The sequence below is a fragment of the Oncorhynchus masou genome, chromosome 29 (assembly GCF_036934945.1).
Source record: "Oncorhynchus masou masou isolate Uvic2021 chromosome 29, UVic_Omas_1.1, whole genome shotgun sequence".
NCBI classification, from domain to species: Eukaryota; Metazoa; Chordata; class Actinopteri; order Salmoniformes; family Salmonidae; genus Oncorhynchus; species Oncorhynchus masou.
The window spans coordinates 68050289-68076787 of record NC_088240.1 but is presented as its reverse complement, the minus strand read 5'-3'; the positions used below and the strand labels follow the sequence as shown (position 1 = coordinate 68076787).

At 47.4% G+C, this 26499-nt stretch overlaps 1 protein-coding gene across 8 annotated transcripts in view; it reads right to left on the bottom strand.

Annotated features, from left to right (window-relative positions):
• LOC135520382 (regulating synaptic membrane exocytosis protein 2-like) overlaps positions 1-26499 on the bottom strand; it is a 249172-nt gene that overhangs the window by 79776 nt on the left and 142897 nt on the right. For 2 of the 8 annotated variants that reach the window (XM_064945884.1, XM_064945886.1), the window contains 10 exons: positions 26252-26375; positions 25543-25589; positions 25165-25277; positions 20388-20435; positions 16139-16269; positions 15483-15675; positions 14679-14838; positions 10420-10488; positions 7210-7348; positions 6772-6879 (listed from right to left, as the gene is read on the bottom strand). In XM_064945884.1, coding sequence (XP_064801956.1) covers positions 6772-6879; positions 7210-7348; positions 10420-10488; positions 14679-14838; positions 15483-15675; positions 16139-16269; positions 20388-20435; positions 25165-25277; positions 25543-25589; positions 26252-26375 — 1132 coding nt within the window. Of the gene's footprint in view, positions 1-1300; positions 1430-6771; positions 6880-7209; positions 7349-10419; positions 10489-14678; positions 14839-15482; positions 15676-16138; positions 16270-20387; positions 20436-25164; positions 25278-25542; positions 25590-26251; positions 26376-26499 lie in introns of all 8 variants that reach the window. The other 6 variants (XM_064945887.1, XM_064945893.1, XM_064945889.1 and 3 more) reach the window with 4 other exon arrangements.

Genomic DNA, 26499 nt, shown 5'->3' with positions numbered 1-26499 from the left:
AGACAGAGAGAGTGAAGCTATCTGGTCCGCAGCCTCGCTCAGGGAAACTTTGTGACACTTTAATAAAGTCAGTTGCGCTGCCTCAGTTCTGACGACTCATTGTTTTTTCTCCTGGAGAGACAATGCACGATGTGTCGTTTTTGACTGACAGCCAGATGGCAGCGATGGGAGCCCAGGAGGAGCTATTTGCAGCATTTCTCCAGGGGGTGCTGAGAGTGTGACGTTGCGTTCCAAATTACACCCAATTCCCTATTTAGTGCACTACATTTTACCAGGGCCCATAGAACTCTGGTCAAACGTAGTGCACTATATAAGGACTTTGGGAGAGCCTGGCTTGGCCCAGCCCGCTGAACTGGCACATCACAACATTGGGCCTGGCACATGCACTTGGGGGGAACCTAAGCCTGATCCTAGGCCATCATAGGGCTGGAACAGCCTAGGCATGGGGCAGTGCTGAGCTTCCCATACTTAGCACTCTTAGCATAGAGAAAGTCACTCAGGTCCAGGACAGAAGAGAAACAGACAGACCCTCAGAGTCAGCATGGAGAAATGGCCTTTGTCTTCAGATAAAAACATCTTTCACTCATGTGGTACTGACCTGTCGGCCATATTGTCCTTCATCACAATGACAATGACATGGTTTGAAGACAGAGAGGGCCAGATCAAATCAAACTGCAGACATACAGTTAACCACTGTTGATAATGATCCAGGCCATCCAAGATGGCGGAGGTGATGTTAGAGAGACAACCGTGCATTAATAAAGAAAGGTAAACATCCCATTACTACCAGCAGCATCAAAAGGCCATGTGTCCTTTTGTTCAATGCAGCCCTTATACAGTATTACCTGCAGAGCTGAGCATCAGAGCTACCAATGACCAGCCAGTCTTTATTTAGCCAGATACAAACAGGACACCACTGATCACAAACACAACTTGTCATCTTACCACTGATGGTAGACTAGTAGGCATGACAACAAAACAGCAACAGAGGACGATACATGTGTCACAACCGATGTGGAGACACGAGAGCTCGCAGCAGCCTCTATATTACACAGTAATTGGAGGCAGTTGTGTGGTTTATGGGTCTAGTACACAACTTGAGCAGAGCTGTGATGACATGCTCCTGAACCAGATATCACCCAGGATATCACCCAGGATATCACCCAGGATATCACGTGGGGTTCATCACCTTTTACAATCACATAGAAAATGTTTTATGTTATACAGACGACTACAGAGAAAAAGACCCACAAAATGGCTGACTGTGGAAATATACGTAGAGACACTGTAATGTGAATACCTCTTGTAGTCATAGTCGACGGAAGCAGAGGAGGAGTACGCGCCCTCTGAGTGGGCTCGGGACATCCTAGTGGAGCGCAGTAACCTGACAGCCTCTTCTCGACTGATGTTGGATATGTGGTGGTTGCGGCTGGCGAAAAGAGAGCGGTCAGAGGGAGTCAATGTGTGGTTTAAGAAGACCTTAATACCAGGTTGGTCAGGTGGGACAGAGAGAGAGAGAGAGAAGGTCATGAACCTGTGGAAGGAACCCGGTTTTCACATGACCCTGGGGACAGTTGGGGACAACTGATGGAAGTACACCAACTCTCTGTAGACTGTAAAGGGGACAGTTGATGGGGGCGCACCAACTCTCTGTAGACTGTTATGGGGACAGTTGATGGGGGCACACCATCTCTCTGTAGACTGTTAAGGGGACAGTTGATGGGGGTGCACAAACACTCTGTAGACTGTTAAGGGGACAGTTGATGGGGGCGCACCAACTCTGTAGACTGTTAAGAGGACAGTTGATGGGGCGCACCAACTCTGTAGACCGTTAAGGGGACAGTTGATGGGGGCGCACCAACTCTGTAGACCGTTAAGGGGACAGTTGATGGGGGCGCACCAACTCTGTAGACCGTTAAGGGGACAGTTGATGGGGGCGCACCAACTCTGTAGACCGTTAAGGGGACAGTTGATGGGGGCGCACCAACTCTGTAGACCGTTAAGGGGACAGTTGATGGGGGCGCACCAACTCTGTTGACCGTTAAGGGGACAGTTGATGGGGGCGCACCAACTCTGTAGACTGTTAAGGGGACAGTTGATGGGGGCGCACAAAGTCTGTAGACCGTTAAGGGGACAGTTGATGGGGGCGCACCAACTCTGTAGACCGTTAAGGGGACAGTTGATGGGGGCGCACCAACTCTGTAGACCATTAAGGGGACAGTTGATGGGGGCGCACCAACTCTGTAGACTGTTAAGGGGACAGTTGATGGGGGCACACAAACTCTGTAGACCGTTAAGGGGACAGTTGATGGGGGCGCACCAACTCTGTAGACTGTTAAGGGGACAGTTGATGGGGGCGCACCAACTCTGTAGACCGTTAAGGGGACAGTTGATGGGGGCACACAAACTCTGTAGACCGTTAAGGGGACAGTTGATGGGGGCGCACCAACTCTGTAGACTGTTAAGGGGACAGTTGATGGGGGCGCACCAACTCTGTAGACCGTTAAGGGGACAACTTGATGGGGGCACACCAACTCTGTAGACTGTTAAGGGGACAGTTGATGGGGGCGCACCAACTCTGTAGACCGTTAAGGGGACAACTTGATGGGGGCACACCAACTCTGTAGACTTAAGGGGACAGTTGATGGGGGCGCACCAACTCTGTAGACTGTTAAGGGGACAACTTGATGGGGGCGCACCAACTCTGTAGACCGTTAAGGGGACAGTTGATGGGGGCGCACCAACTCTGTAGACCGTTAAGGGGACAGTTGATGGGGGCGCACCAACTCTGTTGACCGTTAAGGGGACAGTTGATGGGGGCGCACCAACTCTGTAGACTGTTAAGGGGACAGTTGATGGGGCGCACCAACTCTGTAGACCGTTAAGGGGACAGTTGATGGGGGCGCACCAACTCTGTAGACCGTTAAGGGGACAGTTGATGGGGGCGCACCAACTCTGTTGACCGTTAAGGGGACAGTTGATGGGGGCGCACCAACTCTGTAGACTGTTAAGGGGACAGTTGATGGGGGCGCACCAACTCTGTAGACCGTTAAGGGGACAGTTGATGGGGCGCACCAACTCTGTAGACCATTAAGGGGACAGTTGATGGGGGGCGCACCAACTCTGTAGACTGTTAAGGGGACAGTTGATGGGGGCACACAAACTCTGTAGACCGTTAAGGGGACAGTTGATGGGGGCGCACCAACTCTGTAGACTGTTAAGGGGACAGTTGATGGGGGCGCACCAACTCTGTAGACCGTTAAGGGGACAGTTGATGGGGCACACAAACTCTGTAGACCGTTAAGGGGACAGTTGATGGGGGCGCACCAACTCTGTAGACTGTTAAGGGGACAGTTGATGGGGGCGCACCAACTCTGTAGACCGTTAAGGGGACAACTTGATGGGGGCACACCAACTCTGTAGACTGTTAAGGGGACAGTTGATGGGGGCGCACCAACTCTGTAGACCGTTAAGGGGACAACTTGATGGGGGCACACCAACTCTGTAGACTTAAGGGGACAGTTGATGGGGGCGCACCAACTCTGTAGACTGTTAAGGGGACAACTTGATGGGGGCGCACCAACTCTGTAGACTGTGAAGGGGACAGTTGATGGGGGCGCACCAACTTTGTAGACTGTTAAGGGGGCAGTTGATGGGGGCGCACCAACTCTCTATACCTCTACTATTCTCTTGTGGTTTGATCCAAACATAACATCTACCTTGACCACTGTGGATGGGTAGCCACCATAAGGAGTGCATATCAGATATATAGGATTCATATACTGATATATACAGTGGTACAACACAGGGTGGGCACTGGGCAGGGGGAACTACCTCTGTTGGACAACTCTTCACAAACAGAAAAAAACAACAGGACACATCCATTTCAGACTATTGACAGGCTAGTTTCTTTGAGGTATATCTCAGGGTACAATTGAAGATAACAAATAGAGGGCTTTGTATTTGTCTACCAGTAAAGATATGTAATCAATGATGAAACTGTGGCAAATGTATGAAAAGTATGTGGAGAGAGGATATGTATGTGTTTATGAAGCCGAAATGAGGAGTGATCCTGATTCTGTATCTTTTGGTTCCATATAGAATCCTCTGGGGAAAGGGTTCTACCTGGAACCAAAAGGGTTCTACCTGGAACCAAAAGGGTTCTACCTGGAACCAAAAGGGTTCTACCTGGAACCAAAAAGGTTCTACCTGGAACCAAAAAGGTTTCTTCAAAAGGTTCTCCTATGGGGACAGCAGAAGAACTCTTTTAGGTTCTAGATAGCACCTTTTCTTTCTGAGTATATGGGCCATGGAGTGGTCCACCTGTTTAATTCTACTGACTACAAAAGGCCACACACTACACTTATGCATATACAGTATATTTGTCTGGGAAGGGAGAAATATATCCCTGGCTGCCCACACCACACCACACCCCACCACACCCCACCACACGTTGTGTCGTCAATGGCATTGAATTGGGATGTGAAGTGGATAGGTTTGTGCGCCATTGACATTAAACCAAAACAGACTTGAAGCTCCATAGGCCAGCAGCTTCCTACAGACAGACAGGGGGCGAAGTGGAGGGTGTGATGGAGGGAGGAACATGCACTGTCAGGTAAGAGTCTACCTGGGTTCCTTCTGATGATCATCACTAGGTTGACAGCGTCTGGATCGAGGTAGGGTGAGAAAATGGCTGCGAGACATGAAGGGAGAGAACAGAGACATGGTTGAATGGGGCTGAATGGGGAGGGAGAAGAGGGAGAAAGAGAGAGAGTGAGAGACACATGGGGCGAGAGAGAGAGAGACACGAGGAGAGAGAGAGACACAGAGAGGGAGAGATATAGCGAGAGAGAGACACAGGGTGAGAGAGAGAGAGCGAGAGTGACAGAAAGAAAGAGAGAGAGAGAGAGAGAGAGAGACAGGGAGAGAGAGATCGAGAGACAGACACAGGAGAGAGAGATAGCGAGAGAGAGACAAAGGGAGAGAGAGAGAGAGAACAAGAGAGATAGCGAGAGAGAGAGGGATCGCGAGAGAGAGACACAGGGAGAGAGAGAGAAAGAGAGAGAGAGGGGGCGGTACAGTGTTGGAGGAGAGAAGGGAGGAGTACAGCCATGGAAGAGGGGAGGATATTGGTGCAGTCCTTCCTCAGGTTAGAAAGCCCATTGAGATGCATGATGAGGCGCTCCTAATTTACTGTTTTGTACTGTAACACACATGCTGCTGTAAACCAACATCAGTCCCAGTGAATTCAATCCAAACCGTGTAAAATACTGAATGTTGTTGGAGTTACTGTATGTTGTTGGACTCGCCCCCTAACTCTCCAAATGTCTGTACATTCATTTCTGCATTAGTTAATAACTTTACAAAATAAAATGAAAAACAAACAAAAGTACATTAATGTGTTGTTGGATTTCAAAACAAAATAACACATAGGCAATATAAAACAACCTCTAAAAAATGTAAATTCCCCAAAATAATGAAATAATAAGGCCCATAGGGCTCTGGTCAAAAGTAGTGCACTTTACAGGGCATAGGGTGCCATTTGGTATGCACCCCATGACTCATTTCCTGTTTCATAATTTTCAACTGTTTTCAATAAATAACAGCAGCAGTTGATTAAGGGGAAGCTGAAATACAGTCTTAGTGAGCAACTGTCTGTCACACACAATCTAGATAAGTGCATTTCCTGTGTCTGGCCCTGATTTAGGCTGCCTCAGCCATCCTCGCCTCAGAAATATCAAATACCCTTAATTGAATGATGGGAGGGGGTAAGTAAGGAGAAGAGAACTGTGCCAAGGCTGAGCTTGTATGTCTGAGACGCTGGGCTGGTGTTGGTGCTATAGCGGAACAAACAGTATGACTAGAATGGGGAAGGCCCCTCAGACCACAGCAATTTGACAGTACACCGATGGGTTATAACTGGGGTTGTCCATTCTAGAGATTCTATTTCTATAGTCTCAGGTATGGTGGAGGAAGGAACATCACAACACCACATGGCCCCAGACAAACACAGAATGTGTCACAAATGGCACCCTATTCCCTACATTGTGCACTACTTTTGACCAGAGCCCTATGCTTATCTTTTCTTATTTGTTATTGTTGTTGTGGAGACGGTGGACGGTGTATACCATGTGTATCCCGTTACGACTAATAAAACTTGAATCTTGAACCTATGAGCCATGTTCAAAAGTCGTATACTATTATAGGGAATAGGGTGCCATTTGGGATACAGATTGTTGATTCTAATGAGTCTGAGCACTGGTGTTAATGATCCCCCCTCAGTATTCATAAGGCAACACGATTTGAACACAAAGGAGAGAAGAGGTTAGTTAAAGATTCACCTAATGCAGGACATCAGAGAGGAAATTGGAGTTCTTAGAAAAGGGACAGGTTGGGGAAAGGGACAGGTTGGGGAAAGGGACAGGTTGGGGAAAGGGACAGGTTGACTTTTGAGCACTAGGTGAGATATCCGTATAGCAGTTTGTAGGTGTGAAAGCATCAGGGGGATTAAACAGGTGTAAGGTTGTGTAACGGAGGCAGTTCAGTGAAACAGCGCTCATGTGAACATTTGGGTTAGCTCCCGAGCTAATGCCTAGGCTTCAGCTCAGAGGTCTAACAGTTACACAGTCTTGTGGCTCGGAGACAACCCGGGTTGGAACCCTGTCAGTCCTAGTTGGTAGTGTTGTCTGCAGCAGCTGGTGTGTGAGGCTGTGTGAGGTTGTGTGGGGCTGTGTTAGGCTGTGTCAAGCTGTGTGAGACAGGGGTATCTACCTGTCAGGTGAGTGGTGGTCATCAGACACACTGCGCCGGTCCACTCTACTGGAGGAGCTGTACTGAGACGAGGCGGGGTCAATGTCATAGCCGGGGTCCAGACTTCTGCTGTACACAACAGAATCACTGGATCACCCCCTTAGTACGGTACAGTCACAGTACAAACTCCCCACAGTGTCCACTAGTGGCTAGGGGATGCACCTACTCACCTTAATGCAACCATTGTCAGCGTGAGTGAGATCCCAGTATCGTTTATATGGGTTAAACATTTTACTATCAAGACAACTATCACAGAGATACCACTTAAAGGACAACCTCTGATATCAGTTGAGGTTCTCAGTTCCCATTGTGGTGTTGTTTGGCACAAACTGTTTTTGAGGAAGGGATACAACTTGGGATGCTGGGCTGGACGGGGGACAAGTGAGATGGGGGAGTTACCTCTGTGGAGGGGGGACACTGGGGGACCGCGACCGCGCCCGGTTCATGTCTGCCGACCGCGAGCAGTGGTTGGATGACATCGCCTGCTCGGGGACAGACAACGTGGAACTATGTAGGTCCCTGCCGTTCTGCCGGTAGTCTGGAGAGACAGAGAGAGAGGGGGAAAGAGAGAGGCAGAGAGAAACAGAGATTCAGAGAGAGACAGGAAGAGAAACAGAGAGAGACAGAAGCATAGAGAAAGAGAGAGAGAAACAGAGTTACAGAGAGAAATATAGAGACAAACAGAGAGAAAGAAAGAGAAAAACAGAGACAGAGAGACAGAAACAGAGAGAAAAAGAGAGAGAAAGAGAGATACAGAGAGAGAACCAGATAGAGAAACAGAGAGAGAGAGACAGAAACAGAGAGAAAAAGAGAGAGAAAGAGAGATACAGAGAGAGAACCAGATAGAGAAAAAGAGAGATACAGAGAGAGAACCAGATAGAGAAACAGAGAGAGAAAGAGAGATACAGAGAGAGAACCAGATAGAGAAACAGAGAGAGAAAAAGAGATACAGAGAGAGAACCAGATAGAGAAAAAGAGAGAGAAAGAGAGATACAGAGAGAGAACCAGATAGAGAAACAGATAGAGAGAGACAGAAACAGAGAGAAAAAGAGAGAGAAAGAGAGATACAGAGAGAGAACCAGATAGAGAAAAAGAGAGAGAAAGAGAGATACAGAGAGAGAACCAGATAGAGAAAAAGAGAGAGAAAGAGAGATACAGAGAGAGAACCAGATAGAGAAACAGAGAGAGAAACAGAGAGAGAAAGAGAGATACAGAGAGAGAACCAGATAGAGAAACAGAGAGAGAGAGACAGAAACAGAGAGAAAAAGAGAGAGAAAGAGAGATACAGAGAGAGAACCAGATAGAGAAACAGAGAGAGAAAGAGAGATACAGAGAGAGAACCAGATAGAGAAACAGAGAGAGAGAGAGAGATACAGAGAGAGAACCAGATAGAGAAACAGAGAGAGAAAGAGAGATACAGAGAGAGAACCAGATAGAGAAACAGAGAGAGAGACAGAAACAGAGAGAAACAGAGAGAGAAAGAGAGATACAGAGAGAGAACCAGATAGAGAAACAGAGAGAGAAAGAGAGATACAGAGAGAGAACCAGATAGAGAAACAGAGAGAGAGAGAGAGATACAGAGAGAGAACCAGATAGAGAAACAGAGAGAGAAAGAGAGATACAGAGAGAGAACCAGATAGAGAAACAGAGAGAGAGAGTGATGTCAGGAGTCATTCAGAGAAAGACTCATCGTTCTGAGTGCAGTCTCTCTAACCTGGTCCCAGATCTGTGTGTACTGTCTTGTCTAGTTGGCAAGGCAGCACAAACTGATCTGGTACCAGGCTACAACCTTTCCTCCCTATTGACCATACACACTGCTGCAAAAACAACTGTCAACAGCAACATGTATTTTCAAAGGATTCTTTCAAACTTTTCAGAAGTTGCACACAGTGGCATAATGGTTGGTGGCTTTCAAATTTTCAAAATACTGAGGCTCTCTATATTCAAATAAATGAGGGCTTGGGCTCAACTCAATGTTCATGTGATTCAAGTCATTGCGGTTAACATTTTTGCATTAAACATGAAAATATCTTTCAAAAATCAGAAATATTATAATGACTTTTCCCTGCTAGACTGATTAGTCCATCGAACTTGAATGATTATCATTATTCAATAATCATCCATGGCCAGGAAGCATGGTTAAGGTCAAAGGTCAATGTTTTGCACCATTATCCTTGGTTAATATTCAATAGAGTGTATAGCACAATAAAATGAGTTAAACGTAACCGTGAATCAAAGGTAGGATTAGGAAGGAAACACAAGACATTATGAAATATGAGAGGAAAAGTTCACCTTCACGGCTACTTTAGTTTGATACTTCTATCAATTATCTCCAAATCATTACATTTTCGCTTCCAAATATGTTTGAAAGTGAGTTTGCTGCATTGTGAAACCTGAATTCCTTCAAATTATACATAGAAGGAACCCAGATAACATAAAAAGGACAGTATTATGTGAATGAATATTATGTTAAAATGATTCACAATCAAGTCCTGCATAACACCACGTCATACATATTTAACAGAGAAACATTAAACCCATTCCACCTGACATCACTACATTTCACTATCTAACATCTGCAGTCTAACTATCAGCAGCCCAACACTGGGCTAACTAAGTACCCAGCTCTGCAATCAGCTTGCTTTACGTGCACAACCCAAATGTAATTCATTGATTCTCTTGACAAGCCGCGTCACACATGAATAGAAACTGTGTGTTAAGCATTTATACTGTGTAGGAGAGAAGCTCAGATATGAATTAACAGGACAGAGCCAGCAGAGAAGAATGACTGCATTATCCTAGTTAAAACCACAGCAGTGACATCCCAATTCAAAAAAACAATCAATCTACTATTCCTGTGAATAGTTATCATCTCTTCTCCCTTAGTATAGTATCAGTAGTTTGATATGGAGAAGGTAGGAGGAAAGGGGAATAGCAAAGATCTCTGGGAAACAAGGGAAGATGAGAGAGAGAGGAGAGGGGTATACCCACTGAGTGAAGGGATATTATGGGCGTAGTGAGAGAGGAGGCTGTGATGTGAGAAGGGGACTGATGAGAATGTTACAGAGGTGGGAGGGTTTCCTCCTCATCTATTACGCACACACACACGCACACACGCGCACACACACACACACACACACACACACACACACACACACACACACACACACACACACACACACACACACACACACACACACACACACACACACACACACACACACACACACACACACACACACACACACACACAGCTGTCTGTGTGCTGCCTGGACTGCTACAGTAATCTACTCTCTCTCTCTCTCTCTGGCAACAGCCTCTCATTTGATGTGCAGCAGCGGCAGGCTGAGACTAGCGTGGGCGTCTGCTGCCTGTGTTGAGGAGAGTAGCTAGTTACTGTAGCACAGAGGGAAGGAGAAGAAACTCACTGCTCCTTGTAGAGCTGCTGCAGTATCTTAGCTAGCTACCTTCTTTTAAAACAGCACATGATCCAGTACAGTACATTGACATACATACAGCTGTATGTTCATATACTGTTTACCACTGAGTTAGCTGCATCGACATTATACTGATTACTATTCATGTGTGACTCTGTCTGTAGTATATTACCTGTCACTACACCAACACCATCTTCACAGTCATAGTCAGAGATCTCACTGTCACTGATTCTCTGAGATCCTGGAGGAGAAATGGAGAAAGGAGAGAAGAGAAGGATAGAGGTTAGTTTACTCCAGGGTCTGTCCTCTTCCCCTGGTCAGACCATGGCTCTGTGGCCTAGCTGTCACCAGTGTTGTCCAGTTGGTCTCTAGACTCTAGATCAATGCCCCAGTCCTGGACATAGGACAAGCAGCAGACATAGAAATAGAACACTATGTATTTTGAGAACACTATTAAACAGTATTATATTGTATTTAAAAGTCACATTCTTACATTGATAATCACTGGCCACACTTTAGAAACAGCACATACAACCAAGACCTACATTTACTCTCCTGAAATATACTGTCTGACTCTTTTGATTTTCCCCACCAACGTAGGAGCTGCCTATTTTAGATAGTGTGATATAAAGTCTAATTTAAAGGGAACAACTGTAACATATAGCCAGTGTGAGACATGATGTTGGATGTGATGTAAACAACATTGTGTGGTCCTCTCCATCGAGCCTAATTGGCAATAGCTTCCATGTTTTCAAGGTGGCGCTTTGAATTGACATGTCAATCGTTCAATGTACATCTGAAGATGGAGTCTGAGAGGTATTCTACCGCTTCCACCGTCTTCAGAACTACTCCCTCCCTCCTCCCTCATCCTCCCTCCTCCCTCCTCCTCCCTCCTCCTCCCTCCTCCTCCCTCCTCCTCCCTCCTCCCCCCTCCTCCCTCCTCCCGAGTCGTCCCCTCTCTCCTCCCTCCTCCGTCCTCCCTCCCTCCTCCCTCCTCCTGAGTCGTCCCCTCTCTCCTCCCTCCTCCCGAGTCGTCCCCTCTCTCCTCCCTCCTCCCTCCTCCCGAGTTGTCCCCTCTCTCCTCCCTCCTCCCTCCTTACGAGTCGTCCCCTCTCTCCTCCCTCCTCCCTCCTCCCGAGTCGTCCCCTCTCTCCTCCCTCCTCCCTCTCTCCGAGTCGTCCCCCTCCTCCCTCCTCCCGAGTCGTCACCTCTCTCCTCCCTCCTCCCTCCTCCCGAGTCGTCCCCTCCCTCCTCCCTCCTCCCGAGTCGTCTCCTCTCTCCTCCCTCATCCCTCCTCCCGAGTCGTCCCCTCCCCTCCTCCCTCCTCCCGAGTCGTCTCCTCTCTCCTCCCTCATCCCTCCTCCCGAGTCGTCCCCTCCCTCCTCCCTCCTCCCGAGTCGTCCCCTCTCTCCTCCCTCCTCCTTCCTCCCGAGTCGTCCCCTCTCTCCTCCCTCCTCCCTCCTCCTGAGACGTCCCCTCTCTCCTCCCTCCTCCCGAGTCGTCCCCTCCCTCCTCCCGAGTCGTCCCCTCTCTCCTCCCTCCTCCCTCCTCTCTCCCTCCGAGTCGTCCCCCTCTCCTCCCTCCTCCCTCCTCCCGAGTCGTCCCCTCCCCCTCCTCCCCCTCCCTCCTCCCTCCCTCCGAGTCGTCCCCTCTCTCCCTCCCTCCTCCCGAGTCGTCCCCTCTCTCCCTCCCTCCTCCCTCCTCCCGAGTCGTCCCCTCTCTCCTCCCTCCTCCCTTCTCCCTCCTCTCTCCTCTCTCCTCTCTCCTCCCTCCTCCCGAGTCGTCCCCTCCCTCCTCCCTCCTCCCTCCTCTCTCCTCCCTCCTCCCGAGTCGTCCCCTCTCTCCTCCCTCCTCCCTCCTCCCGAGTCGTCCCCTCTCTCCTCCCTCCTCCCTCCTCCCGAGTCGTCCCCTCCCTCCTCCCCCCTCCCTCCTCCCTCCCTCCGAGTCGTCCCCTCTCTCCTCCCTCCTCCCTCCTCCCGAGTCGTCCCCTCTCTCCTCCCTCCTCCCGAGTCGTTCCCTCTCTCCTCCCTCCTCCCTCCTCCCTCCTCTCTCCCTCCGAGTCGTCCCCCCCTCCTCCCCCTCCCTCCTCCCTCCTCCCGAGTCATCCCCTCCTCTCCTCCCTCCCTCCTCTCCTCCCTCCTCCTCCCTCCTCCCGAGTCGTCCCCTCCCTCCTCCCTCCTCCCTCCTCCCTCCTCTCTCCTCCCTCCACCCTCCTCCCGAGTCGTCCCCTCTCTCCTCCCTCCTCCCTCCTCCCTCCCTCCGAGTCGTCCCCTCTCTCCTCCCTCCTCCCTCCTCCCTCCTCCCGAGTCGTCCCCTCCCTCCTCCCTCCTCCCTCCCTCCGAGTCGAGCCCCTCTCTCCTCCCCCTCCCTCCTCCCGAGTCGTCCCCTCCCTCCTCCCTCATCCCTCCTCCCCCTCCCTCCTCCCTCCTCCCTCCTCCCCTCTCTCAGTCTCTCACTCAGTTGCTTTTTCTGACTTATTCACTGTTCAGTCAACTTAAATCAACTGGACACTTGGGCTTTTACAGAAATGACAAGTGCTGCATTCTGGCAGCCGCTCTCTCAGCCTTTCCCTGCCTCTCTATTTCTGGCAGCCGCTCTCTCAGCCTTTCTCTGCCTCTCTTTTTCTGGCAGCCGCTCTCTCAGCCTTTCTCTGCCTCTCTTTTTCTGGCAGCCGCTCTCTCAGCCTTTCCCTGCCTCTCTTTTTCTGGCAGCCACTCTCTCAGCCTTTCTCTGCCTCTCTTTTTCTGGCAGCCGCTCTCTCAGCCTTGCTCTGCCTCTCTTTTTCTGGCAGCCGCTCTCTCAGCCTTTCCCTGCCTCTCTATTTCTGGCAGCCGCTCTCTCAGCCTTTCCCTGCCTCTCTATTTCTGGCAGCCGCTCTCTCAGCCTTTCTCTGCCTCTCTTTTTCTGGCAGCCGCTCTCTCAGCCTTTCTCTGCCTCTCTTTTTCTGGCAGCTGCTCTCTCAGCCTTTCCCTGCCTCTCTTTTTCTGGCAGCCGCTCTCTCAGCCTTTCTCTGCCTCTCTTTTTCTGGCAGCCGCTCTCTCAGCCTTTCCCTGCCTCTCTATTTCTGGCAGCCGCTCTCTCAGCATTTCTCTGCCTCTCTTTTTCTGGCAGCCGCTCTCTCAGCCTTTCTCTGCCTCTCTTTTTCTGGCAGCCGCTCTCTCAGCCTCTCTCTGCCTCTCTTTTTCTGGCAGCTGCTCTCTCAGCCTTTCTCTCCCTCTCTTTTTCTGACAGCCGCTCTCTCAGCCTCTATCTGACTCTCTTTTTCTGGCAGCCGCTCTCTCAGCCTCTCTCTGCCTCTCTTTTTCTGGCAGCCGCTCTCTCAGCCTCTATCTGACTCTCTTTTTCTGGCAGCCGCTCTCTCAGCCTCTCTCTCTCGCTCCCTCACGTCTCAGAAGGGCTGAAACTGTTTTAACGCTCTTGTTTTAGAGTGGTCAGCTCTTTCACCTCACACATACACAGATGCCCCGTAAAATTGTCCCAGCTAATCTCAAGCCTTAACATTGGAAATACATGTGCAGGTTACATACAATAGAAATATGTCAAGTCAAGTGCGAATACAAGTTCACACCCAACAAACACAACAGACACAGACACAACAGACACAAGCAGAGGAGAAGAAGAGCAAAAACCAGCACAATTATCATAATGTTTTTCAAAAGAAAAGTGTTGGCATAGGGCAGAAGATGAGACAATGCATTGCACTGGGAAAACAAGTGGTCAACATATTCAAATGACAAACAGAGGAGTGGACAGAGCTCTTTTGATAGAGCTAAATCACCAGGATCTGGACTGGGAAACATAAACCTGCCGGGCCGAGACTGACCAGCCATCTTGTTTAAGGACTGTGGTGGAGCGGAGAGGGAGCATAGCAAGGATTAAAGGGAATTGTGGGACAACTAATGGAGGCGTGGAGTGAAAGAACACTTTGGAGATAGAGAACAGTACAAAAGGACTGAAGCAGAGGGGAGAGACCGAGTCTTCGTATGAACAGCAACACTGAGTGGAGAGAGAGCTCAGCGGAGAGAGAGCTCAGTGGAGAGAGAGCTCAGTGGAGAAAGAGCTCAGTGGAGAGAGCAGCGTGGAACAACAAGCGGGGGCCGTTACCTGAATTGTACGAATACGGCCCCTTGTCTGTAAGTATCAGGTTGAGTTGAGAGGGATAAGAAAACAAACACCATATGAACATACTAACAGTAATAAATACTTCATAAATCATTCAGGCTTTGGCAGACAGGCAAAGACAGTTGGTAACAGGGCACCTGCCAGCCGCCATACTGGCTTTTCAAAATCATCAGACGAACGGTTGGTTTGACGCTCATGTCTCATTCCCTATCCTGAGGTTTGGGGTTCGAACAGACAGGAGCTTTCCTACACTGTTCTAGTATAGACTAGTATACAGGTTATGGATGTTAGGGCAGAGGGGTAACCTACTCTGTATGGGTAGCCTCCTCGTGGGGCTCTCTCCGTGGAGCTGTCTGCGCTGGGGGTTGGGCGAGGCGCGGGGGAGGGGCATGGAGGACACGTCGTGGGTCTGCAGCTTGTACCAGTGAGGCTCATCATCCAGCAGGGCTGTCTCCAGCTCTATCAGTATCTAAAGGAGAAACACACCAGCGTCACTACACACACACACACACACACACACACACACACCACACACACTCCTCAATACACTAGCCACTGCTAACTGGACTCATTCCAGAGCAGATCAAGACCTCCACAGGCATGGCCCGACATCATTTTTAAAATAAGGTTTTCCAGCAATCCTGATTGGAAGATTCTGGATTTCCTGCTTTTTCCCTCCAACCGGGAGGATTTCTGTATGACCTGGGAATTCTGGGAATGTTACCAGAATTCTGCAACCTTATTGACAGTGAGGGCAGAGTATGTGAGTATGTGATGATGTGACAGTAAGCATCACATCAAACCCCAGTAGCCTATCATCCTTCCTATGGAATGTAGGGTTTTATCAAGAGCTTGACCCTGTTGGTTAGATTAGTTGAGCTATCAGAGTTACTGTCCTAATCCTGACTGGATGGGTATGTTTGGTATTATATCAGAGACGGATGAGTGCCTGAGTCTGGTTAAGTGGTGGCGCTGCCGACTCTTGTTACAAATATAGCCACAGCCCCTTGTCTCCGTGTCCCTCTGTACCTGTCTTTCTAACTACCTTCCGACTGTCTCTGTCCATAAAACAATAGAAAACTATGAGGGGGAATAAGAGATGGATGGGCTTACCTCTCCCAGGAACTGGCTTTCCTCCTCCCTGACCCTGGCCTGGTCCCACAGGGTGATCTCCAACATGCGCTCACGGAACTCCCGCCGGTGCACAGGAGAATACATAAAGGTCTGGTTCCATTTGGGTTCTAAGGATTTCTTTACCGTTTTTGTTCTCCTCTTGCTTTTGTCGCTGGAGGAACAATAATTCAAACTGTTTTTATTTACAACCATGGTAGAAAAGACTCCCGAACAGGTCAACACAGCACAGGGCAATGGGATGAGCTGGGGAGGGAGCGTCATGTTGGAACCCCGATCAACTTTCTATCATTACTTCCACGTGTCTGAGAAGGGGTTCTCTGAGCGCAGTGAAGGTGTAGGTCAATGTGATCACATGATGATCTTTGTGACGGTAGCAGTTTAAATGCAATGTGACATGACCCCAAATTCAATTACCAGAAGAAAAAATATATATAGGTAAATAAAACCAAAGACATTCTTACCATAAATTCAACATTCAGTGAGACTATTATGCGAGTGCCCAAATCTGTATCAATCAACCAATGGCAACTTCAGGATATTGGAGGATAGGTCTCGCCACTAAGAAATGGCTGTGGATAGAATGAAGTGAAATGCTGCTAGCTAGATCATTCTGTAGTTACTGTCTCTACTCTTACCTTCTGTCAGGGAGGAAGTAGATTTTGACGTAAGGGTTCCTGGGGCGGCCATCTTCCCTAGAAGGCAGGTCCTTGGCTCCCAGGATGGTGACTATTAGCTGATGGCCCACTTTGTCATACCACAGTTTGACCTATGGATGGGATAGAACAGGGTCACATGGTCACTGGGCTGCCAGTAGGGAGGGGGGGCTCTATATCAGGGTGACCTCATAACCCTCCACTTGGAGAGCTCCTGGGTGTGCAGGGTTTAGCACCAGCCCTGCTCTATATTAACTAACAAACACACCTGATTCAGCGAATCAAGGTCCTGCATGGTGAGCAGCTAATTAGTAAAATCACTGGATTGTGTTAGATTTGAGCAGGGCTGGAGTTAAAGCCTGCACATCCAGTACATTTCCTGGAGGAGGGGTGGCCACCCCTGGTTTAGGCATTTGCAGGTCACATGCTTAGGGGGGGGGGGTGATACAGATCTGTACTGTATATCTTACCATGACCTACATCTTACCATGACCTATATCTTACCATGACCTAAATCTTACCATGACCTAAATCTTACCATGACCTACAGTATATCTTACCATGACCTACATCTTACCATGACCTAAATCTTACCATGACCTATATATTCATCGGCTGCTCTAGCCACATTTTCTAGGTGTGTTTGAGTGGAAAGGATTCTACAGTATGTGTATCTGTATTCATATCTACAGTATCCTAACTCTTGGTATCTAAACCATTACAACATGAGAATTAGACCAACATGCTTTGAAATGAACACTTACTGATCTAAGTGTGAAATTGTATTTGGAACCATACAACACAATGCAGGCCTCTACGCTGACCTTTTTTACAAGGAGCACGTGTGCACCTAAGTTGAAAAATGTAGGCACACACAAAGATATTTACGAGCACAATTATTTCAGGTCATAAAGCTAGAATCCTTCATTTTTGTAGGCATACTAGTGCTCCTAAATTTAAATTCCAGGACGCACAGCAAAATATTTAGGCGCATATGCTAGTAAAATGGTCACACTGTAGAGCCCTGCAATGCAGTGTCAGATAGTATATAGGTCAAATATACATATAAATCAATCATGCTGTCATGAGTGGCATCAAAGACACTTCACACTTGTCCGAGCGAAGTATGGACACAACAGAGAACACGTAGTAGTAAGAAATGAAATAAACAACATTTACGGAAATATTTGTGGTTTTTTTTAATTTGCGAAATATTTGTTTAAAAAATGAAATTACTAGAGGAAAATCAAGCCTTCTAAGCTCTTGCCCATACTTATGTCGATAATGATGGGAGGAGTCTTGATCATTGGATTGACTTCCGTAGTTATTTCTTTATGCATGCAGCAATACAAAGCAACAGCAAGCATTTAACACATACAAGATCAGTCAGGAGATCTGATATTGTCAAACAACATAGGCAGTAGGGGCCTTCAGGTCAAACAGCTTGCACTGGGAAGATTTCCTCAACACAAGTCCCCTATGGAAAAGATGTACGTGCAATTCTGACCATACTACAGCACTGCCCATATGACTGATGGTACAACCCTTAACTGACAGATTCACCTTGAAGTTGAAATTGAAATTATACCCCTGATGTAATCCATTACACTGCCTATATTTCCTGGATAGTCGGCCACATCATTTACATTGACATTATTGCATGGCCTGGTTAAGTAGAGCATAGCACTGCTTCTACAGAAGGCTAATTGATCTACCTCGAGGAGCTGCGCCAAGGGTACACTACACACCTATTTATAGACTTCCATTCTCACCCTCTACTTATCTGACAGATAGTGTGAGGTGTTGGCAATACATCACCTACTTTTAAAACGAGGAAACCAACAGTGCATATCATACCAAAAACTCCTATACAGTATACGGTATATATATATTTTTTGAAACTAAGTTGATGCTTGACAAGGACATGATGGAACAAATATACAAATATGATCTCCCAAATAACATTCCACACTCCAACTCTCACAAGCTAGCCAGAGTAATGACATCTCCTTAAAAAGGCTCCATGTTAAGATAGAGGCACCTTGCCTGTTCAGTTCAAGTGAATTCTATATTCAAACTCTACTCTTATTTTGAATCTGCTTTAAAATAAGGGACAGTTATCTTAGCCCACCTTTAACTGCAACATGAAACTTACAGCCATTCAAAAATGTCAATATAAATATTTGCCAAATGTTGCGTTCATGATTACCAGTTGTTGGCCGCTGTTGTTATAGCAACCTATTCAGGACCTGCGGGCGTCAAGCCAATTGAGGACGATGTCCAATCTAGTTTCATGTTCCACAGAACAAATAAGCTCATTTATTTGTCCCACAAAATGTAATAGTTTTACAAAAACATTTAAGGAGACACCCTCCTTTAATTGCCAATGTGGAGCACTGTTGTAGCTGACTAGGTACAAAATGCCCATGTCAGCTAACATGTTCATCAATGTGTTTGAGCTTGTCTGAGTGTAGGCTACAGGATCTGACCATGTGTTTGAGCTTGTCTGAGTGTAGGCTACAGGATCTGACCATGTGTTTGAGCTTGTCTGAGTGTAGGCTACAGGATCTGACCATGTGTTTGAGCTTGTCTGAGTGTAGGCAACAGGATCTGACCATGTGTTTGAGCTTGTCTGAGTGTAGGCTACAGGATCTGACCATGTGTTTGAGCTTGTCTGAGTGTAGGCTACAGGATCTGACCATGTGTTTGAGCTTGTCTGAGTGTAGGCTACAGGATCTGACCATGTGTTTGAGCTTGTTGTTGCTGTTGAGTGTAGGCTACAGGATCTGACCATGTGTTTGAGCTTGTTGTTGCTGTTGAGTGTAGGCTACAGGATCTGACCATGTGTTTGAGCTTGTTGTTGCTGTTGTTGCTGTTGAGTGTAGGCTACAGGATCTGACCATGTGTTTGAGCTTGTTGTTGCTGTTGAGTGTAGGCTCCAGGATCTGACCATGTGTTTGAGCTTGTTGTTGCTGTTGAGTGTAGGCTACAGGATCTGACCATGTGTTTGAGCTTGTTGTTGCTGTTGAGTGTAGGCTACAGGATCTGACCATGTGTTTGAGCTTGTTGTTGCTGTTGTTGCTGTTGAGTGTAGGCTACAGGATCTGACCATGTGTTTGAGCTTGTTGTTGCTGTTGTTGCTGTTGAGTGTAGGCTACAGGATCTGACCATGTGTTTGAGCTTGTTGTTGCTGTTGAGTGTAGGCTACATGATCTGACCATGTGTTTGAGCTTGTTGTTGCTGTTGAGTGTAGGCTACATGATCTGACCATGTGTTTGAGCTTGTTGTTGCTGTTGAGTGTAGGCTACAGGATCTGACCATGTGTTTGAGATTGTTGTTGCTGTTGAGTGTAGGCTCCAGGATCTGGCCATGTGTTTGAGCTTGTTGTTGCTGTTGAGTGTAGGCTACAGGATCTGGCCATGTGTTTGAGCTTGTTGTTGCTGTTGAGTGTAGGCTACAGGATCTGACCATGTGTTTGAGCTTGTTGTTGCTGTTGAGTGTAGGCTACATGATCTGGCCATGTGTTTGAGCTTGTTGATGCTGTTGAGTGTAGGCTACATGATCTGACCATGTGTTAGAGCTTGTTGTTGCTGTTGAGTGTAGTCTCCAGGATCTGGCCATGTGTTTGAGCTTGTTGTTGCTGTTGAGTGTAGGCTACAGGATCTGGCCATGTGTTTGAGCTTGTTGTTGCTGTTGAGTGTAGGCTACAGGATCTGACCATGTGTTTGAGCTTGTTGTTGCTGTTGAGTGTAGGCTACATGATCTGGCCATGTGTTTGAGCTTGTTGATGCTGTTGAGTGTAGGCTACATGATCTGACCATGTGTTAGAGCTTGTTGTTGCTGTTGAGTGTAGTCTCCAGGATCTGGCCATGTGTTTGAGCTTGTTGTTGCTGTTGAGTGTAGGCTACAGGATCTGGCCATGTGTTTGAGCTTGTCGTTGCTGTTGAGTGTTGGCTACAGGATCTGGCAATGGAAGGGTGTCTCTCTGAAATATTTCCTTTAGATTGGTTAGTCATGCAAAGAGTCGAGACTCCTGTCATAACCGTATGATCATGTTATATGGTATAAATGAATAATAATAATAACAATGACATAATGCACCGCACTGCAAGGGAAAGATGCCGCCATTTCCCTGGTATGCATTTTCCAAGATGGAGGAAACCAAAAAGGCAACAGAAAAAGGCGAGCGAAGACCAAAGAGAGTCAGTCTGTGAGTCAGACAGGTGTTTACCTGGACCCTAGGGACAAAAGGCGCTGTTCTTCTACTAAGGCTTTGGCTCTGGGTAAGCAAAATTAAACAACAACAAAGAAAAATGCAATAAAACCAACAAAAAAACACAAAACAACCAACAAAACACACTCACTGGACTCGAACCAGTGCCACAATAACACAAACACATTTTGAGGAGGAGGGGACGGAGAGTCAATCTAGCGGTGTGTGTGTTTTCCCCCACCGTTCATTAGCATCAATCTGCATCTCATTATTCACTAATGTCTTGTATTGTCTTGGAGCCTTATCTGTGGGTTCCTGTACCTCCACACTGTAATCCTCAGAGAGAGGAAGAGGCTGCTCTGCTCCTGTTTTCACAGAAAATGATTGATGACTTCTAACTAAGCATTCCCTTCCGTGCTCTCTGGACTGTAACTTTCCTTCCTTTCTTCATTTAACATTTGCGTCATGATGACGTATTCAATTCCAATTGTTCCCTCAACACAGCTTGGAAATAATAATAATAATAATAAAAACACATTAAAATTTTGAACTGCATCCAATGTATTATTCAACTGGCACTTGATCCAACAAGGTAATGTACTACAGTATATCAACTACAGTATATTAATTACAGTATAATTACAGTATATCAATTACAGAATATTAATGACAGTATAATTACAGTATATTAATTACAGTATAACTACAGTATATTAACTACAGTACAATTCAAATGCTCTTATTTTGGTTTCAAGGTCAGCTCATTGATAAAATGGAGAGAACTTCTGGATCTGAGTGGTGTGGGGCTGAGTGCTACAGGTAGGGGTTGCAGAGATCAGAACTGCAGCCTGATTGGCTGACTGGGCTCTATTTGCGTCATAACTGTCAGCACGGGCCTCCTGGGTGTAGGCCTATGAATACTGGAGGGCCTGTGTGTGCCTGCTACCTCTCTCTGTGCTCCTTCTCTCCCTGGCTCTCACTCTGCTCTGCCATGCTCCTGTTACATATAGACAGGAGAGGAGAGGAGCCAGGCGGAGACACGAGCAGCAGCACAGATTAGATCTCCCCTCCTCACCAAAGAAAACAACAACAAGCAGAAAGAACACTGACATCAAAAGATTCCTTATCTCCCTTCCTATTCTCCCTTCCTTCTCTTCCTTCCTATTCTCCCTTCCTTATCTCCCTTCCTATTCTCCCTTCCTATTCTCCCTTCCTTCTCTTCCTTCCTATTCTCCCTTCCTTCTCTTCCTTCCTATTCTCCCTTCCTTCTCTTCCTTCCTATTCTCCCTTCCTATTCTCCCTTCCTTCTCTTCCTTCCTATTCTCCCTTCCTTCTCTTCCTTCCTATTCTCCCTTCCTTCTCTTCCTTCCTATTCTCCCTTCCTTCTCTCCCTTCCTATTCTCCCTTCCTTCTCTTCCTTCCTATTCTCCCTTCCTATTCTCCCTTCCTTCTCTTCCTTCCTATTCTCCCTTCCTTCTCTTCCTTCCTATTCTCCCTTCCTTCTCTTCCTTCCTTATCTCCCTTCCTATTCTCCCTTCCTTCTCTTCCTTCCTATTCTCCCTTCCTTCTCTTCCTTCCTATTCTCCCTTCCTTATCTCCCTTCCTATTCTCCCTTCCTTCTCTTCCTTCCTATTCTCCCTTCCTTCTCTTCCTTCCTATTCTCCCTTCCTTCTCTTCCTTCCTATTCTCCCTTCCTTCTCTTCCTTCCTATTCTCCCTTCCTTCTCTTCCTTCCTTCTCTTCCTTCCTATTCTCCCTTCCTATTCTCCCTTCCTTCTCTCCCTTCCTATTCTCCCTTCCTTCTCTTCCTTCCTATTCTCCCTTCCTTCTCTTCCTTCCTATTCTCCCTTCCTTCTCTTCCTTCCTATTCTCCCTTCCTTATCTCCCTTCCTATTCTCCCTTCCTTCTCTTCCTTCCTATTCTCCCTTCCTTCTCTTCCTTCCTATTCTCCCTTCCTTCTCTTCCTTCCTATTCTCCCTTCCTATTCTCCCTTCCTTCTCTTCCTTCCTATTCTCCCTTCCTATTCTCCCTTCCTTCTCTTCCTTCCTATTCTTCCTTCCTTCTCTTCCTTCCTATTCTCCCTTCCTATTCTCCCTTCCTTCTCTTCCTTCCTATTCTCCCTTCCTTCTCTTCCTTCCTATTCTCCCTTCCTTCTCTTCCTTCCTATTCTCCCTTCCTATTCTCCCTTCCTATTCTCCCTTCCTTCTCTTCCTTCCTATTCTCCCTTCCTTCTCTTCCTTCCTATTCTCCCTTCCTTCTCTTCCTTCCTATTCTCCCTTCCTTCTCTTCCTTCCTATTCTCCCTTCCTTCTCTTCCTTCCTATTCTCCCTTCCTATTCTCCCTTCCTTATCTCCCTTCCTTCTCTTCCTTCCTATTCTTCCTTCCTTCTCTTCCTTCCTTATCTCCCTTCCTATTCTCCCTTCCTTCTCTTCCTTCCTATTCTCCCTTCCTTCTCTTCCTTCCTATTCTCCCTTCCTTCTCTTCCTTCCTATTCTCCCTTCCTTCTCTTCCTTCCTTATCTCCCTTCCTATTCTCCCTTCCTTCTCTTCCTTCCTATTCTCCCTTCCTTCTCTTCCTTCCTATTCTCCCTTCCTATTCTCCCTTCCTTCTCTTCCTTCCTTATCTCCCTTCCTATTCTCCCTTCCTTCTCTTCCTTCCTATTCTCCCTTCCTTCTCTTCCTTCCTATTCTCCCTTCCTTCTCTTCCTTCCTTCTCTTCCTTCCTATTCTCCCTTCCTTCTCTTCCTTCCTTCTCTTCCTTCCTATTCTCCCTTCCTTCTCTTCCTTCCTATTCTCCCTTCCTTCTCTTCCTTCCTTCTCTTCCTTCCTATTCTCCCTTCCTTCTCTTCCTTCCTATTCTCCCTTCCTTCTCTTCCTTCCTTCTCTTCCTTCCTATTCTTCCTTCCTTCTCTTCCTTCCTTATCTCCCTTCCTATTCTCCCTTCCTTCTCTTCCTTCCTATTCTCCCTTCCTTCTCTTCCTTCCTTCTCTTCCTTCCTATTCTCCCTTCCTTCTCTTCCTTCCTTCTCTTCCTTCCTATTCTCCCTTCCTTTTCTAGCTCTAGGAGCAGTGTTACTGGAGTGCAACATTACAGTACAAGGCTTACAGTGTTTATGGACACACAGTCAACTATCAAACCTTCTCACCTCTTCTGATAAACAAACACACTATGGACTTGATAGACTGATATATTTTGACTGATATACTGGTATATTGTTTGATACTTTGATATATTTCATTGATATATTTTTATTTATAATCACATATAATATTGATGTGTTTTCATAAGGAAAGGGATTGAAAAGCTGTGACTATTTCATAGCTATCTTTGTTTTTTCTCCAAGAAACTAAATATCCTGAGTGTTGAGACAACAAAATAAGTGTTAGAGGTTAGCATTAATCTATTTCCATCTGGCCTCTTGAGTTTTAGAGTTCATTCCTCCCATGTTAATCTCAACTGAGTGTTTTATTCACCTCCCCAAAGAGTAAATTAGGCATCAGATAATAAGCAACATGGTTCATGGTAACAGGATATATGGTCCTAAGCTGGGTTAGGATGGCTCCAACTGAACAACTCTCAGAGCTCCAGCTACTCTCAGAGCTCCAGCTACTCTCCAGAGCGCGACATACTCTCAGAGGTCCAGCTACTCTCAGATCTCCAGCTACTTTCCAGAACTCCATCTACTCTCAGAGCTCCAGCTACGCTGAAGAGCTCCAGCTACTCTCCAGAGCTCCAGCTACTCTCCAGAGCTCCAGCTACTCTCCAGAGCTCCAGCTACGCTGAAGAGCTCCAGCTACTCTCCAGAGCTCGACATACTCTCAGAGCTCCAGCTACTCTCAGAGCTCCAGCTACTCTCAGAGCTCCAGCTACTCTCAGAGCTCCAGCTACTCTCCAGAGCCCCAGCTACTCTCAGAGCTCCAGCTACTCTCCAGAGCTCGACATACTCTCAGAACTCCAGCTACTCTCAGATCTCCAGCTACTTTCCAGAGCCCCAGCTACTCTCAGAGCTCCAGCTACGCTGAAGAGCTCCAGCTACGCTGAAGAGCTCCAGCTACTCTCCAGAGCTCCAGCTACTCTCCAGAGCTTCAGCTACTCTCAGAGCTCCAGCTACGCTGAAGAGCTCCAGCTACTCTCCAGAGCTCGACATACTCTCAGAGCTCCAGCTACTCTCAGAGCTCCAGCTACTCTCAGAGCTTGACATACTCTCAGAGCTCCAGCTACTCTCAGAGCTCCAGCTACTCTCAGAGCTCCAGCTACTCTCCAGAGCCCCAGCTACTCTCAGAGCTCCAGCTACGCTGAAGAGCTCCAGCTACTCTCCAGAGCTCAACATACTCTCAGAGCTCCAGCTACTCTCCAGAGCTCCAGCTACTCTCAGAGCTCCAGCTACTCTCCAGAGTTCCACCTACTCTCCAGAGTTCCACCTACTCTCCAGAGCTCCAGCTACTCTCCAGAGCTCCAGCTACTCTCAGAGCTCCAGCTACTCTCTAGAGCTCCAGCTACTCTCCAGAGTTCCACCTACTCTCCAGAGCTCCAGCTACTCTCAGAGTTCCAGCTACTCTCCAGAGCTCCACCTACTCTCCAGAGCTCCAGCTACTCTCAGAGCTCCAGCTACTCTCCAGAGCTCCAGCTACTCTCAGAGCTCCAGCTACTCTCCCTGAATACTGCAGAGAAAGAGAGAAAGAAAACATCTGTTCTCAAACCCTCTGTGTGAATCTACACTGTATGATACTTTCCTGCAGGTAATGTAGGCCCAGACAGAGCCATGGTGTATTGTAGGTATTGTAGTAGGGTACTCACTGAGAGCTGTCCTGACAGGTACTGGGGGGCGTCCCGCAGCATCCCGGGGCTCATGGGAGACGTGACAGAGATAGAAGGGCGATCCATCTTCTGAGACTCAAAGGAACTCGAACCTGAGACAGGGCAGACAGGGAGGAGGTCACATGATCAAATCTGAAACACTGTGATTTTGGTAACATACTTCAAGGAGAGGAAGAGAGGAAGAGGGAGAGAGAGGGGGAGGGGAGAGAAGAAGAAAGCGTGTAGGGTAGAGAGATAGAAATGAGACACCATCACCTCTCTTTTGACATTACCTTAGCTTGATATTTCAAGGTTGATTAATTGGCTAACGCAGGCTAATTAGTTATCATTGGGAAATGAAAGAAAAGCCAGACTTACTTGATTCCAGTTGTGCATGTGTGCTGTCTGGTATCCGAGGAATATCTCTGAAAGGAGGGGGGGGGGGGGGATCAATTGGTGCTAATGCTGAATGCACTGTATTTTAATGGTCCAAAGAAGAGCATTAGTCTTCATTCTCCTGTACAGCAGCTCCTCCCTCAGCAATACAAAGCAGGACAAATATAGACACTGACAAAGCACAGGGGTTTCTGATTTCTCTGGGTATCTCTACTTTCAAAAACGATTGGCATCCCGCTGTTTGTGGAGGAGAGAGGGAGAGTGGGTAGTGAGACAGAGAGAGAGAGAGAGAGAGAGAACGAGAGAGAGAGAGGGGGGGGAGTGGGTAGTGAGACAGAGAGAGAGAGAGAGAGAGAGAGAGAGAGAGGGAGGCAGCAGCCACCGTTCATTTCACTGTGCCGCACTGCTAGTCCCATATGAGCCTCTGACACTGTCATCACACTGGAGGACTGATGGAGGGGAGGGATATTGGGAGGGAGGAAGGGAGGGATGGTTGTGAGGCAGATATGTTAAATAAACAAGCTGGTGCTCGCAAAACAAATGACATTGAAATACACTCAGCCCCCATTTTCCATTTCTCACATACTTTCTCCTCTGCAAGACACATATTTCTTCAAATGTATGAATGTGAATACACTGTAGTTTTGATGGTTCCGTAGTAATAAGTGTAGTTGCTGTTGTGAGGTCTTACCCTATGGGCCTTGAGACCACCAGTTCCACCTGGGGTTCTGGCTTTGATTCTAGAATGATATTGTAAACTTCTTTAAATGTGGCTCCTTGTAAAAACCTCCCGTTCCACTCCAGCACCTGGTCGCCTGTAAAACAAGAGATGCTGTCAGTCATCCACACACCAAGACGTCAGCTGGCACGGTGCCGTTATGAACATGGGAAGCATAGTTATAAATATAGTTAAAAACATGATCCGTGTAGTTATAAACA